We start from the raw sequence: 14,618 nt of genomic DNA on the forward strand, positions 1-14,618 counted from the left end.
TTGTGGTCGATATTGTGACATACTGGATTCAAGAAAAGACATGAGCCTGGTCAGAGGCTTAGCGCGATCGACAAGGAGGAAGCTCAGCCTGGCTGCGCCCTCGTTATTTGATTGGACATTTTGGAGGTGGTCATAGAAAGCCTGCAAACAGAAGATATCTCATACAGTTCCTCATATCATCATTAAAAACGCCTATCCTCAGTACAGGAGAAGAGCTAGAAGAATGGATAGACAACACCTCGCAATAAACGCAAATGATAAGAACATGCCCCTAATTCTACAACGAAGCGAACAGTCGAAGACAAACAAAAGTCTATTAATTATGCAGCACGATCATCAGACTGACGCACACTCCTCAGACACCGCTCAAGTCTCTTTCCTCGCTCCTTCTCACGGACAAGAGTGGCCTTTGCGAAAGCGCGGATCGCGTCTCGACCGACTTTCTCTCTCCAGGTTGTCCAGCCAGCTAGTTCACTAACGACCACATCTTTGTTCCAGGTGATCTCGCGGGAAAGGCGGGCGATCTGGGTTTCGGATTCTTGGATCTTGTTCTCTAGTTCGCGGACGGACTTTTGGCGGGACTCTTCAAGACCGGGGAAGTTGAGGTTGAATTTTCTAGGCAGGGACGAAGAAACCAGGGAGGACCGGGAGCGGGAGAGGGAGCGTGAAGTAGATGTGAGGGTGGATATTACGTTGATGGGGCGGGAGAGGGAGTCTAGAATGGCGGATGTGGTGTTGTCAATGGAGGTGACGGTGTTGAGGAACTGGAGGAGGGGAGAGGAGTCGGATGAGGAGGTCGAGAGGTAAGAGGCATAGCGGCAAAATGCATCGACGTGGGACTGGGGAAGAGCGTTGGTAGGTTCCTTAAGGGTTGAGATGGCGGAGGAACATAGGCCCAGTGCATCGGCTATGTCGGAGGCGGAGTTCTGGAAAGCGTAGCCACGACGGATCAGACTGCGCGTGTTGGCATGAACGGCGCGAACCATGTCTTGTGCGTGTGTGACGAATTGCTCCGTCTCGCGCATACCCTCCTGGGTGACGGGCTCGTAGTCGTCTGCGATTGACTCGTAGAGAACTTGCGCTTTGCGGCGAGAGCGATCTGCCATCATCTCCGGCTGGAGTTCTGGAACGAGGAAGAACTCCCAGAGCATTTCGTGGGTTGAGAAGGTTGGGTGAGAGAGTAAAATCTTGAGAAACCTATCTAGTTTTGCCTGCATGTCGTGAAGAACCGAGCGAGATGGCTTCGAGTGAATCTGGAAGGGAGAGCGGAAATCGGAGAGCAAGGGCATGTATGAGGCGGGGTGCTCAATAGAAAGCCATTTGGCGAGATTTTCAAAGTCAGTAAATGTACGCTTACATGTTGTGACAGTGTAGGTGGTGGTCGGTGCCAGTCGGGATTCTGCAGAGTTCGGTGGAGGGTTGGGGGCCCCGGACTTGAGAACAAAGCGTACAGTTGCATCTTCCACGAAGAATGAACGGACTACAGTGGTGACCCGACCGGAGGGGTCGTCCGTGACTGCAGGTGGATTGGAGATGAGGATGAGATCATCGATGCGGTTTCGCACTTCATCATCCTTCGCCAGTTCAACAGCCGTAAGTCCGCGGGCCTCTTTAAGATGCACATCCACCCTAGGGTCCATGAAAAGAATCCGAACTTGGTCGATGCGGCCATATTTGCTGGCCATCATCAAAGGGGTGAACCTCTTGTCATTCGTCGCATTTGGATCACAGTCGCATTCTTGCAGGATCCTAATGGTAATGTCAGGGTCGCTGACGATATGTAGCAAGGTATTCCCTTTCGCGTCAATATGATCGTCCAAACGTAATGGTCGGCCATCGCCTTGAGATTTCTGAGCAGCCGTCAACGCCTCCTTAACCATCGAGCTGTAGTCAGGGTGGTCGTAAGATCTACATAGAGCAAATAGCGGCGTCTGTCCATGCTTATCACGTTGGCGCCATGGAAGCAATGTTTCCAGCTTACGCATCACCGAAGGGGTGCTGAAGAGATAATGAGCGACAGTACGTCCATGAATATCCGACTTCCTCAAGTAGGAGACGATCGTTTGCTCGTCTGTTGTGTTGAAGAGGTAGTCGAGTATAATGTCAACCATCTCAGGGTGCGCGAGTTGGACAGCTGCATTTAGCAACGTTGTCCCATCCGTATTTGTATCGTCAAGAATGTCTTCCAAGGGATAGTACTCCTCCAGAGTAAGCAGATAGTTCAGGGCTTCTGGTTGACGATTCTCGACTGCCATCATGGGAATCGAATGACCTGCGGGATCCTGGGTCTTGGTCAACGTCTCAATAGAGCTGTCTCCTTCGATCGTACTCGTCATGGACCCCATCGTAGTCGTACGAGAAGCGAACGAAATAGCTGAGGACTCAGATAGACTGCGGACATCCATAGATACCTTCTTCTTGATAGGGCGCCGGATTGCCTCCGGTGGAGAGCTGCTTGCCCATGTCTGAAAAGGGAATACGTGTGCTAAAGGTGGTGTATCCGATGGGGTATCATGGACCGCTAGTTCACTATTGCTTTCGTTGCGCCCACCAAGGATGGGCAGGGACAATGAGAGTCGAGTATATTCATCGTTCTCGTCGGTTCTAAATGAAAATCGACTCCCTTCAGGCTCACACGGTATATCATCTATCGATTCTTGACTACCGTCTGGTTCCAGGATAGCCCTCATATCAGCAATTCGTCCACTTTTGGTTGCATTCCATAGGCGCTTGTTCCGAATGCTCGACCTTCGAAGGCCTGCTGAATCAGTCACAAGGTACGTGAGAACTGCTTCAAAGGTACTCAGAGCGTAGCCCATTTCTCCGCTGTCGACGTCGTCAACATAGATGAAGTGCTGCATATACAACAGTCGTGCTTGTAAATGCTTGGTCTGAGATCTAATGACCACGACAAGCAGCAATGAGACCAAAACATCAGCGTTCACTGTTACAGGTGCATTCCGCTTCTCAGATGCTTGTGGGTCGGCTTTATCATAATTGCCAGGATACGACAGAATCTTTACTGTTTCCAGCAAGATGCTCAGCATATCATGGGGACATTTTGCATCCAGCATTTTGCGAAACTCCTCCACTGCTCTACCAAGGCGCTTCAGTAATTCCCGCTTGCCTTCTCGGCCACCCTCCACGACTATGCCCACCTGCGAAACGTCTATACTCTCCATCTGGCGGATCCTAGTATCCAACTCAGTATCCTCGGGCTGGCGGAAACTACATAGACGGGGGAACAGAAGAGATTCGTGCACCTGCTCCGCGACGTAGCGTTCGATCAATCTCTCGACGAGAGGTCCAGTCAGGTCAGTCGTGGCACCGAGAAAAGACAATTGCTGTTTATCTACTAATCGAAAGAGGTCAATGGCTGCGGTGACCGCTGTCTCTAGGCTGCGACGCATGAGATCCTCATCATCTTCAAAATACTCTTCCGAGTTGAATGGCAGCCCATCTTTGAAGCGTGACGATGAACTGCGCACGGAAGCTGTCTCGTCGATAGGTGCATCATCGCGGTCACGTTTCCAATCAAAATCTTCGGACAGTACAGGTGAGCGTGATGGAGGGGGAGGTAACGGTTTGCCTAATTCTTTTCCAAATTCCCGGAATAATCTCTCTAACCCAGGTTGCATCTGCCTTGCGATCATTGGAAAATGTGACAATAGTTCTGCAAAGGTCTTGATCTCCTTCTTTGCGGGCGAGGAGACCGGCTCCCCAGACTTGGCACTGTTGCCTGAAATACTCCTCTTTGGCAGTGTCCCTGGCACCACAGCAGAAATGATCTTGCCGGGTTCGAACGAGCCGATCAATGGTCGGGAGATGTAGTAGATAAGCCATGGTTGGGACCCATTGCTTGGTGTGTAATAGAGGGCGTCAGACAGCAGCTGGGCTTGGGTTAAAGACTTGAACCCTAGAAATGTGGTTTAGCACATGCGAAGAATTAAACAATATTTTCCCTTTCCCACCTTTATTGCTGTAAACTGAATTCTCTTTTATGATCACAGTGCGGCCATTCACGGTAGTCACCTGCTTTGCCTTCCCCCTACTGTCGCGGACATTCGTGTCATCCTTTGTTCCGGTGGTTCCATTTGTGACGGGAATTCGGAGCGCATGGCTGCCTAGAAACTCTTCGGAGACGACGAGATCGGAATAGTAAAGAGACGACTCGCGATCGCGGGAGCCGATGAGCGATTCGGTCACAGGAACGAGGAGAACCTAGAGAATGATGTTAGAGCCTGTCACTGGAGTATAGCCCCGCATAGCTCCGCTGAACGTACATGGTTCTCCGTTGGTATACACTGCCCCGGAACAGTGCTTCGGAAGAAGGCACGCAGGAAAGGATTTAGAGGGTGCATCCAAACGGTCTTGGACGACGTCCCAGTGAAAGAGCTCCGGACTTCATCAAGTCGCTGTGTTTCAATTCAAGAGGGGATTTACGCTGCTCGATCGCCACAGGGGAGGAGCAGCTCCGGCGCATGTGCTTGCGGGGGAGATCTGGACAGAAACTCAACGTAATGGGAAATGGCGTACTCAAAGCTAAACACACGAGAGATAAAAAACAAAAGATGCCGCAAAGAATGTAAATCCCGGGGAAATCAATGGTCCAGGGCAAGGAGAAGCAGCGTTTCAATTACAACAGCTTTCGCGGAGGCCGCAAGAGCTCCTCGCGCTATACCGCATTAGGCAATCTAACTTCTTGACGGATTGGAATCTAGATAACGTGATGGCATGGCATAGAACGACATATAGCAAGTAAACTATTGAATTACAAGATATGGGATAAATATGAAGATCTCGCGTAATTGAAAATATCCCGTGGATTCCCGGTACCAAATTGGCTAATATACAGATATAAGTGACAGAACGAACCATTTCAGGAGAGCTTCTTCTCTTTCCCTCCAATAAATCCAAATACAATGCTGGGCTGTGAGTCGTTTATCAAAGCTACAAACATTTCGCATGGCATGTAGCATTTTCCGCCTCCACTCAGGATATATATGGATCGAAAATGGCCTCACGACATTGCTCCTTCAACCACAGCATTCCCAGACGGATGTACGACCAGAGAGGATCACCCCGAAACCCAAGATATGAAAGAGTCTAACCCAGCCTGCGCTCCTTCCTGCTTCTGGTACCACCAAACTTTATACGAGTCGAGTCCGTTACGCGACTGACGAGCCCACGAACGTTCTTACCCTCGTTACCCAGCAGAACCTTGGTGAAGGCCTCACGACCAAGTCCAAACCCGCGAAATACGACCTCTAAACGATTGATATCAAGAAGATAGCCCCGTTCCTGCATCTGACCGAACACATGGGACGTCAATTGGTATGCCGGGTCGTATCCCGAACGGTGCCCTTTGCGGAAACCGAGATGGCCGCAGCTCATTGATAACAGCGGGTTGCCATTAGGACGTGTCAACGTCAAAATGGTGTTGTGCTTATGTGAGAAGACGTGTAGGTGATGCGGAGGAGCACGGTCGGCGTAGGGTTGCTTAATCATTTCGGCCTCCAGGCTCTCTGCCATTCTGGAATAATCACGGCTCACATTCTGATTTGTGCGAGTCCTCTCTCCCTGCATCATCTTGGTGATCGCGGAGAGGGCAGAGTTCTCGTCAGTGGCTGCCTCGGGCTTCGCATTCAGAATCTGCCTCTCAATTTGCCGGTTCTTGCCTTTAGCATCCGACGCGGATGTTGCATGGGTTGAGGAGAACGGTCTGATGAGCCGGATCGAAGAGGTACGAAGTTGGCATTGCCGACCAACTGAAGGCAATGCCTTCAACAGGGAACTCGCAAACGTGGTGTTCATCTTTTGCTAGGGAGGCAGAAATGCCGGGGATATGCGGCGAAGGTAGTCGGAACGAGCGTGGCGGATGAGACCGACCAACGCAAGGAAAACAGGAGGGTGATAACACAGCTATGTCCTGCTAACGAAGGCAATTGGGCAATCCTAAGTAAATAGGTCGATCTGGTCGCAAAGTACCTCGGGCGGTTGGGATCGTGAACGGCGCAACGGTGGTTCGGGACAGAAGGCGGCGGAAAAGGGCCCGAATTTTCGAGTCTTGGCATTTGCATCTCAACTTTTTCTTTCTCCCTCTCCATCTCTCCATTGACTCCGCAGCCGAAATCGCTTCTTCCTCGCCTCCACATCCGACTCCTCAATTCCCCCTTCACCCTCGGGGCGTTGCTGACCTCATACTCTTCTGACTCCTCCTTTTCATCCTCTAGCATCTATTCATACCATACATAGCATGATTTCGGCTACTAGAATGTCGGCCACCGCGCGGGCGGCCACCTTGCGGTCTCAAGTACCGAGTTTGAGAACAGCTGCTTCTCAACGGTCATCCATCCACTCTTACTCGACATCGCCTACAGCCAGAATCTCCCTTTCCTCCAATACTGAACGCGCAAACCGTCCTCTCTCCCAAATCCTTTCCCCGTACGCTGCTCTTCCTCTCACGCGATCTTTCCATGTCAGCACTTCCCGCTGGCAACAACAAGAACAGAAGAAAGAGAAGCAATCCGAGGAAGCTAAGGAGGAAAATGACGAAGGCAAGTCTAAGGAGGAGAAGGATGAAGGCAAGTCTGAGGAGGAAAAGAAGAATGCGCCTCCTCCCCCTCCTCACGGAGACAAGACTCCCTGGCAGGTCTTCAGAGAGACTCTGCAGTCAGAGCTCAAGGCCTCCAAGGAGTGGAACGAGTCCACTAAGGCTCTTGCATCTTCGGCACACCAGTCACAGAGAATGAAAATATTAAGAAGGCTCGTGCCGCCTATGAAGCCGCCCATGGAGCGGCGGCGACTAAAACCGGAGCTGCCTTGAAGACCACCGGTCAAGCCCTCGGCAAAGGAGCTTCCTGGACATGGAATACTCCCGTCGTTAAGGGTATCCGAAAGGGTGTTAACGCGACCGGCTCTGGAATCGAGAAGGTGACGCGGCCCGTGAGAGAGACGGAGGCCTACAAGAACGTCAAGGAGGCCATTGACGATGGCAGTAGCTCCCGCTATGGTGGTTATATTGAGAAGGAGGAGCGCCGCAAGCTGAGGAAGCAGCGTGAAGAGTTGGAATTGAAGTCTGGTAAGCGGGTCGAACCCATGGTTGAAGATCCAAAGTAAGTCGTTCTCCCCAGATGGCATCGGTCGTTCTGTTGCTAACCATGCGCTCCCTCCTAGTGCCGGTACCAACGTCACACTTCATAAGGACTCTGCCTGGAAGGAGTCATGGCGCGACTTCAAGGACTCCAACCCTATGATGCAGAAACTATTTGCTTTCAAGGAAACCTATAACGAGTCTGAGAATCCGTTGATCAGCACCGCCCGCAGCATTTCCGACCGCGTAGCTGGATTCTTTGCCGAAAATGAAACTGCCCAGGTCATTAAGAAGTTCCGTGAAATGGATCCTAACTTCCAGATGGAGGAATTCTTGCGGGAGATGCGTGAATATATCCTTCCTGAGGTTTTGGACGCGTACGTGAAGGGAGACGTTGAGACCCTCAAGCTTTGGCTCTCCGACGCTCAGTTCAGCGTCTACGCTGCCCTCGCCAAGCAGTATACAACTGCCGGCCTCAAATCCGATGGTCGTATTCTCGATGTCCGTGGCGTTGAAGTCATGAACGCCCGTATGTTGGACCCTGGTGATATTCCTGTGTTCGTGGTGACTTGCCGTTCACAAGAAGTACATGTGTACAAGAACGTGAAGACCGGCGAGCTTGCCGCTGGTATGGAGGATAAGGTCCAGCTGGTCACTTACGCCATTGGTCTCACAAGGATACCTGAAGATGTTAACAACCCGGAGACCCGCGGTTGGAGACTGATCGAGTTGCAGAAGGCTGCTCGTGACTACATCTAAACGGCCCCGAACAGATTCCTCCCTTCAGCGTATCCATTCTTCCTCATTCGACGATCATATTATAACCGACCAACCATGTCTTGATTATCGGCGATTTTTGATGAATCACCTCCCCAATATTTCTCTTCTCCATTGTTTTGATATCATCCGACTGTACAATATGAACTTTCCAAAACTCATAGAGCCAGGTGGAACCAGTGCTTCATGTTATGTGTGATAGTAGCCATTGCTAATTTTTCTGGATGTTCTTGCTTTCTTCCATTTCTCTCTTTATATCCATTTCCCCGACTGCTGCCTCTGTGGTTTCGACTTCGGTACACACGACTGGATGGCGATATCTGAGCGCACGGTAACAGTGTCATTTCCATACATAAGTTGGTTTAATGGTCTGCCTGGCGTATTCGGCGTTTCTGCTATTGACTACAAGATCAACGCTCCACTCTCCTCATCACTTGCATCTGGATATGTCCAGCTTGTTTGCCAATATATATTTTAGTCCTATAGCAACGAGAAGTCTTAACTTTTTTTGAATTTTTCCCCTACCTTACTCAAGAGACTCATTCACTATAAAAAAAATCTACCCATGTAAAATCGCCTGGAATTTCAAAGGGAACTGAATGTGGTTACCGCTTTGGCATAATCGTGGGCGTAACTATATATTTATGATTATTCCGTAACATAAGAACCAAGTTTTCCAAGATATACATAGCCAAGGTTAAGTAAAAATATATAATATGAATGATTCCTTTAAAGCAAACGAGATACCCGGACTTTAATAAACATCAGAGCAGTTTCTTATTCATTGGCCACGTCCGGCACCACCTGCACCACCACCGGCACCACCACCGCCCATCAGATTCCGAGCCCTGCACAAGTTAATTAGCTTCAAAGCCACATCATTATTTCCACAGATGTAGGACTTACATATCAGCGATGCTAGGGTCACTCATCAAACTCGACATATCTGGCATTCCACCGCCACTGCCGAAGTTTTCTGCCATCTGCCTCAACTGAGGGTTGCTCATGAGGTTGTTGAGCATGTCCGGGTTGCTCATCAGATTCTGGGCCATGCTGGAGAACATAGGGTTACTCATGAGGGAGCCAAGGTCGGGCATGCCGCCACCACGACCGCCGCCACCGCCCATCAAGCCAGCGAGGGAAGAGAGATCTGGCATACCGCCGGCACCACGGCTTGCTCCGGCAGCATCGTCAACAGCATCAGCAGGAGGTTCGGCACCGCGAGTAGATTCTGCAATCTTCCTCTTGGAGGTCTCCAAGCCTCTCTTCATGGCCTCGCTGCCACCATTACCTTCAGCTTCGATACCCTTCTCATAGGCCTCCTTGGCGCCGTGGAAATCAGCCAGGTCAAAGCGAGCAAGACCCAGGCGGCTCCATGCCTTAGAATACTTGGGGTCGACGGCTGTGGCGAGCTCGGCATCCTCGGCTGCCTTCTCGTGTTGACCGGAGGCGGAATAGGCAGCAGCACGGTTGGAGAGGTAGATAGGGTTGGAGGGGGCAATCGCCAAAGCCTTCGTGTAGAGATCGATAGCGGAGTTGTAGTCCTTGCGCGCCATGGCAGCGTTACCCTCCGACTTAAGCTTATCAGACTCAGCGGTAGGGGCACCGGTCTGGGGCTTCTGGCTCGAGCTGGCCTGCGCACCGGCACCAGCAGAGTCACCCTTATTGCGGAGCTTCTCGTAGACACTGTAGATGCTTGCAAGAGACTGACCGCCGACAGCTTCCTTCACAGCAGCCTCATCGGAAGGGTCAACCTTGAAGGTATCCGCTATGCACGACTGAGCGATCTCGATCGATTCTGCGTCATCAGCAGTAAGGGTTCCATCCTTCAAGCTGGAGCCCAGAAAGTCGATGATTGCGAGCGCCAGGCGCTTCTTGGACTCGGTAGGAGCCTAGAGATGGAGCAAATTAGCACGGACATCAGAACAAAAGATGCGCAACAGAGGACTCATGCCATGATATGAAAATTAGCCGGGATATCGCGGTAAAAGGGCTTCGCCTGTCGGAAGAAAGATCACCGTCGCGGGGGATTTTGGATGCGGGGACTAAAGCAGTAACTGTACTGTTTGGCACGTTTGCCTGCAAGCTCCCGTGCACGTGATAGCCGTTGCTGCCGTCACCCTCAACGTTCGGTATACACTTGCGTTTGTATGTCGCAGTCGGAAATAGTATTAGATGATTATGGTCGGTTATCCTCGGATTGACTCTGTCCCGAGTCCGACAGAATAACTCTTCTACGTCCGACGAAGATGACTCAATGTCAGCTCGCTCTTCACGACTTTCTCACCTGTGACGAGCCATGTACTGGCCCAATGGAGTACCTCGGGTCTATGCGGTCAACGGCCCTGCGATCCCCTTCGTGCCGTCCGACGATACTGAAGAATTAGATTTGGAGCGCTCTGTGGAACAGAGGCTATCGCTAAATGACAATGGACCCAAGGAACCGTCCAGGGAGGAGGTGGCCTGGGCTGACGAGGCCATTGACGGCCTCTGCGTCTCTCGGAGTGGTCATATGTTTGCGACTATGACGGCTACTTCAATAGCCGTGTGGCAGACAAAAGTATGTCTCGGTTGAGTTATATCTACTTCGACGTGTACATGTGTTGACTGGTCCCTAGCCGACCGCTGTTGTCGCCGCTGTCGCCCGATCCGCCTCGTCACTTAGCACTTATGGTCCGAATGTAGCTTTGCTGATGCACCCCGACTCGACGATAATTGTTGTTCAGACGCTGAACGGATACCTTCTCACGTATACAGTTGCTACCGATCCACATGGTCATGTCTATCAGCAGCATTTCGATCATTCCACCCAAACCCGCCGGCAGCAGCTTGCCCGCGAGGAAGATGCGAATGGCGTCCGGGATGCCAGTATTCGCTTTAGGATGGCTATTAAGATAGAATCTGGAATTGTGAAGGCTCTGGCACTGGACAACGAGCTTGTGGTTGCTACCGTGAAACCTGCGGCAATTCAATGCATTCGATGGATGCCTGATGCGCACGGCGCTCAGACAACCTCGGAATTGCTAAGCCGCATATTGGGCGTGTCTAAGCGGACTTCTATTACCGAGATGGTGTACGATCGTGCTATCAACCTCTTGGTGTGGGTTACGAATGAAGGACAAGCGTACGCAGTTCAACGCGTACCTGAGGGCTCGCGTGATCCTGAGAACCCAAAGAAGCTCTTCAACGGCCACTGTTTCCACAGTCCGAAGAACGACGGCGAGAAAGCGCTCAGGGTTGCCGTCAATGCTCGATTCTCACTGCTTACTGTCAACTGCGCCAACGGTGACATCTTCGTGTATACCGCTAAAGACTACCTTGGAAATGTCCCACTATCTCATAAACTGCAACTCCCAGCATCGCCTCACACAACAGGAAATTTAAACTTCATGTCCTATTCACCGGATGGCTACTGTCTCTTCGCGGGCTACGAACGTGGTTGGACAACATGGAGCGTGTTTGGCAAGCCGGGAGGGAATAGTTTTTCGACGGACAGGTCTCTTGCCGGGACCAATGCCGAGGATTGGCTAACAGGGGTCTCATATGGATGCTGGATAGGTGGAGGCTCAGATATTATTTTGACCGCACAGAATGATCGTCGCCTATGGATTTTGGAGACGGCACGGAGCGCTTTGACGGGCTGCTTTTCATCCGCAAATCTGGCTAGAGGCTTACTACAGACTGGAACCGAGATCATTCTGTATCGAGGGCACGACTTACCCGACCTTATGACTATCTCGGGCAAGGACTCCCTCTGGCATCATGCGCAATATCCCCCGACCTACCTCCAATCGCAGTGGCCAATTCGTTCCAGTGTAGTCTCCCAGGATGGGAGATATGTGGCAATCGCAGGCAGACGAGGCTTAGCACACTACAGTGTCAACAGCGGACGCTGGAAAGTCTTTGAGGACTCTAAAATAGAGAACTCGTTTGCGGTCCGGGGTGGTATGTGCTGGTACGGACATATCTTGATAGCCGCCATTGAAAGCGATGGGTCATACGAGGTGCGTGCCGTATCTTTTCAAGAATGTGCTGGGGAAACTAACTTGTATAGCTGCGTTTATACTCCCGAGAGCTACCCCTGAATAATCAATCGATCTTGCATATTGAATATCTCCCTTCACCCGTGGTCTTCATCGGCCCGTCGGGTGAGGACTCCATTCTCGTTTACACCTATGATAACATCCTATATCATTTCATCATTAATTCCATGCACGCTCGAATCACACTTGTTCCAGTCGGCCAAATTGCGTTTAACGGCATTGTGCGAGCGCCCACCCGAGTCCGGGCGATCAGTTGGGTCTTGCCGGAGGATCAAATGCGTAAGTGTGTCTATTTCATGTTGGCATGTGGCGCGTCTGACAGCAGCAGGTGATGGCGACCCATCTCAAGATGTGAAAGTAGCATCTGTTCTTCTTTTGGTTGATGGCAATTTGGTTTTGCTACAGCCGTCCCAATCGCCCACCGGGGACTTGAAGTATGACATGCGGGTGATATCGCATGATGTCGAGTACTACATTCTGATGCGTGACCAATTGTCATTCAACTTTGCTCCGCCGATGGATGAGTCTCGTCCAGCCAGCCCATCCGCCGAAATGGTTTTGAATATGCATCATCATAACCTATCATTGAGAGACTCCCTCTGGACCTTTTGTGGCAAAGACCTCCTTGCCTGGGGGGATGTGCAAGATGTCCTGCGACGAGAAGACGTCCCGAAAGCGATCGAGATACCCCTAGACTTTTATCCTCTATCTGTTTTGTTGAACAAGGGCATTGCGTTGGGAGTCGAGTCAGAAATGACCCAACGACGCGATACCACATTTGCCGTGTTGAAGTTTGCCATTCGAGTAAGTCAAACCAGCCTTTGCAATAGCCCCTTAACTAACGATAAAGACACACCTCTTCCTTCCATACTTCTTGCAGTACTGCTTAGTTCATGGAGATATGCCAGCTGCGCTGTCACTGTGTCAACATTTCTCCCATCTTTCATACTTCCCGCACGCCCTTGAAATCCTCCTTCACCACGTTTTGGACGATGAAGTCGACAATGCAAGTCGAGATAGCAAAGTAGAGGACCCTTCGCAGAAGCATGATCCTCTACTTCCGTCGGTCATCTCCTTCCTTCAAGCCTCGCTTCCGGCGCGGGTGTATTTGGACATTGTTGTTCAATGCACGCGGAAGACCGAACTCCGCTCATGGCGCACTCTCTTCGCCTATCTCCCACCCCCAAGAGACCTGTTTGAGCAGGCTCTCAGGCTCGACTCTCTTAAGACAGCCGTCGGCTACCTTCTAGTGCTGCAGGCGTTTGAAGACGACGATGGCTACGAGGCACCCATTGAAGACTACGTCGTTCGACTGCTCGTGCTGGCCTCACAAAAGGGCGACTGGGAGCTCTGCGCCGAGCTGGCGCGGTTCCTCATTGCGCTCGACGGGTCTGGCGAGATGCTCCGGCGGGCTATTGACCGGACGGGCCTCCGAAACGGGGGCCTCCCAGGCGCCGGCTTAAATGGATCCGGAACGAGTGTCAAGGGCCTCGGCCTCGCCATCACACCATCCTGGTCGTCATTATCCGGCGCATCATCCATCTCGCCCCGCCAAAGCATTTCTCGCCAGGGAAGCAACCCATCCCGGACGCCCGACAGAATGGACAGCGTCGACGAAGTTTCCTAACCCATCTGTACATAACATGTCATACATAGCCATAGCCATAGCATAAGTGAATTGAATCGATTAAATGCAATTGCCATTGATAACCTTACAATAAATACATATATCTATGAACGATCATCACTTCATTCCATGCATAGGTATAAATCACTCCCATACCATACCCAAACAACACCTCTCCCCAACCCAACCCAACAATAACAAAACAAAAAGAAAAGAAACGAAAAGAAAAAAACCTAATCAAGACTCATCCTCCACAACCCATCCCCCAAATAATGTCCATCCTCCATAACAACCCCCTTCCCCTTACTCTTCATCTCCTCGGTGCCCACCTTCAACGTGCCCACAAGACACGCCGTCTCCTTCCCCTCCGCCAGCACAGCAACCACCTGGCCCGCCTCCAACGCATGCTCCTTCTCCGGTAGCCGGCCCCCGGGACTCGTCAGCCCGGGCGCCATCAGCGTCGCCCCGGACAGCACGAACCGGATCGCGCCGCGGTCGATCTGCACCGTCGGCAGCGCCGTCGGGTACTGGTGCAGCAGCTTCAGGTGCGGGATCGGGGGGCCGTCTTGCGGTTGGTAGAAGAGGGGTGTGGAGTCGATGGTGTAGAGGGTGCACTTTTCGGGGCTGTTTCGTTTACCTTGTTAGTATGGGTTTGGTGGGGGGAGTGGTGTGGTGTATGTGAGGGGTTGGTTTTATCTATCTATCTATCTATCTATTCCATGTAGATAGATGTGATAATGGCATGACATGTGATTGATATCTCTTTTGTATCGAGGGCGTCATAAGGTATGGACCACGGAAGATAGGAATAAAGGAAGATAGGAAAGGAAAGGAGCGGTACAGTTTCACAGCATCGAGCTGAGCTTTCTTCGGCAGGATGTCATCAATGTAAGGTTCGAAGCCCGGGTATGCTTCTACGAAGCGCTGGCGGAGGCCGCGCTGCACGCTGGATTTCACTTTTGAGCGGTTGCTCGTTGGGATCCTATAATGTTTTAAACATTCATTAATCAGTAGGTGTTTCTTTTTAAGGTAATTTGTTTGTGGTTTCTGGGGCGGGTTTGTTTTTTTTTTTTTCTTT

At 51.2% G+C, this 14,618-nt stretch overlaps 6 protein-coding genes across 6 annotated transcripts; 2 read left to right on the forward strand and 4 right to left on the reverse strand.

Annotated features, from left to right (window-relative positions):
- Positions 1-320: 320 nt before the first annotated feature.
- ANOM_007408 (putative VPS9 domain protein) lies at positions 321-4,361 on the reverse strand (the record flags this gene model as incomplete). Its single annotated transcript, XM_015552664.1, has 3 exons — positions 321-3,916; positions 3,972-4,221; positions 4,284-4,361. 3 exons carry the CDS (start codon positions 4,359-4,361, stop codon positions 321-323), a joined length of 3,924 nt encoding a protein of 1,307 aa, XP_015405163.1.
- A 745-nt stretch (positions 4,362-5,106) lies between these two features.
- On the reverse strand, positions 5,107-5,814 carry ANOM_007409 (mitochondrial 37S ribosomal protein uS11m; the record flags this gene model as incomplete). Its single annotated transcript, XM_015552665.1, has 1 exon — positions 5,107-5,814. The coding sequence occupies one exon, from the start codon at positions 5,812-5,814 to the stop codon at positions 5,107-5,109; it is 708 nt and encodes a 235-aa protein (XP_015405164.1).
- Positions 5,815-6,256: 442 nt separating this feature from the next.
- Positions 6,257-7,852, forward strand: tim44 (protein translocase subunit TIM44; the record flags this gene model as incomplete). Its single annotated transcript, XM_015552666.1, has 3 exons — positions 6,257-6,652; positions 6,748-7,115; positions 7,177-7,852. 3 exons carry the CDS (start codon positions 6,257-6,259, stop codon positions 7,850-7,852), a joined length of 1,440 nt encoding a protein of 479 aa, XP_015405171.1.
- A 799-nt stretch (positions 7,853-8,651) lies between these two features.
- ANOM_007411 (putative Hsc70 cochaperone (SGT)) lies at positions 8,652-9,822 on the reverse strand (the record flags this gene model as incomplete). The annotated part of the gene is made up of 3 exons (XM_015552667.1): positions 8,652-8,718; positions 8,777-9,762; positions 9,790-9,822. The coding sequence occupies 3 exons, from the start codon at positions 9,820-9,822 to the stop codon at positions 8,652-8,654; spliced, it is 1,086 nt and encodes a 361-aa protein (XP_015405170.1).
- Positions 9,823-10,169: 347 nt separating this feature from the next.
- Positions 10,170-13,540, forward strand: ANOM_007412 (RIC1 family protein; the record flags this gene model as incomplete). The annotated part of the gene is made up of 5 exons (XM_015552668.1): positions 10,170-10,430; positions 10,489-11,874; positions 11,925-12,192; positions 12,242-12,717; positions 12,764-13,540. 5 exons carry the CDS (start codon positions 10,170-10,172, stop codon positions 13,538-13,540), a joined length of 3,168 nt encoding a protein of 1,055 aa, XP_015405173.1.
- Positions 13,541-13,773: 233 nt separating this feature from the next.
- Positions 13,774-14,521, reverse strand: ANOM_007413 (translation machinery-associated protein 20; the record flags this gene model as incomplete). Its single annotated transcript, XM_015552669.1, has 2 exons — positions 13,774-14,164; positions 14,382-14,521. Coding segments are annotated over 2 exons (531 nt in total), but the record flags the coding sequence as incomplete, so codon positions are not given.
- Positions 14,522-14,618: the final 97 nt, after the last annotated feature.

The sequence above is a fragment of the Aspergillus nomiae genome (assembly GCF_001204775.2).
Source record: "Aspergillus nomiae NRRL 13137 chromosome Unknown contig00219, whole genome shotgun sequence".
Taxonomy (NCBI): Eukaryota; Fungi; Ascomycota; class Eurotiomycetes; order Eurotiales; family Aspergillaceae; genus Aspergillus; species Aspergillus nomiae.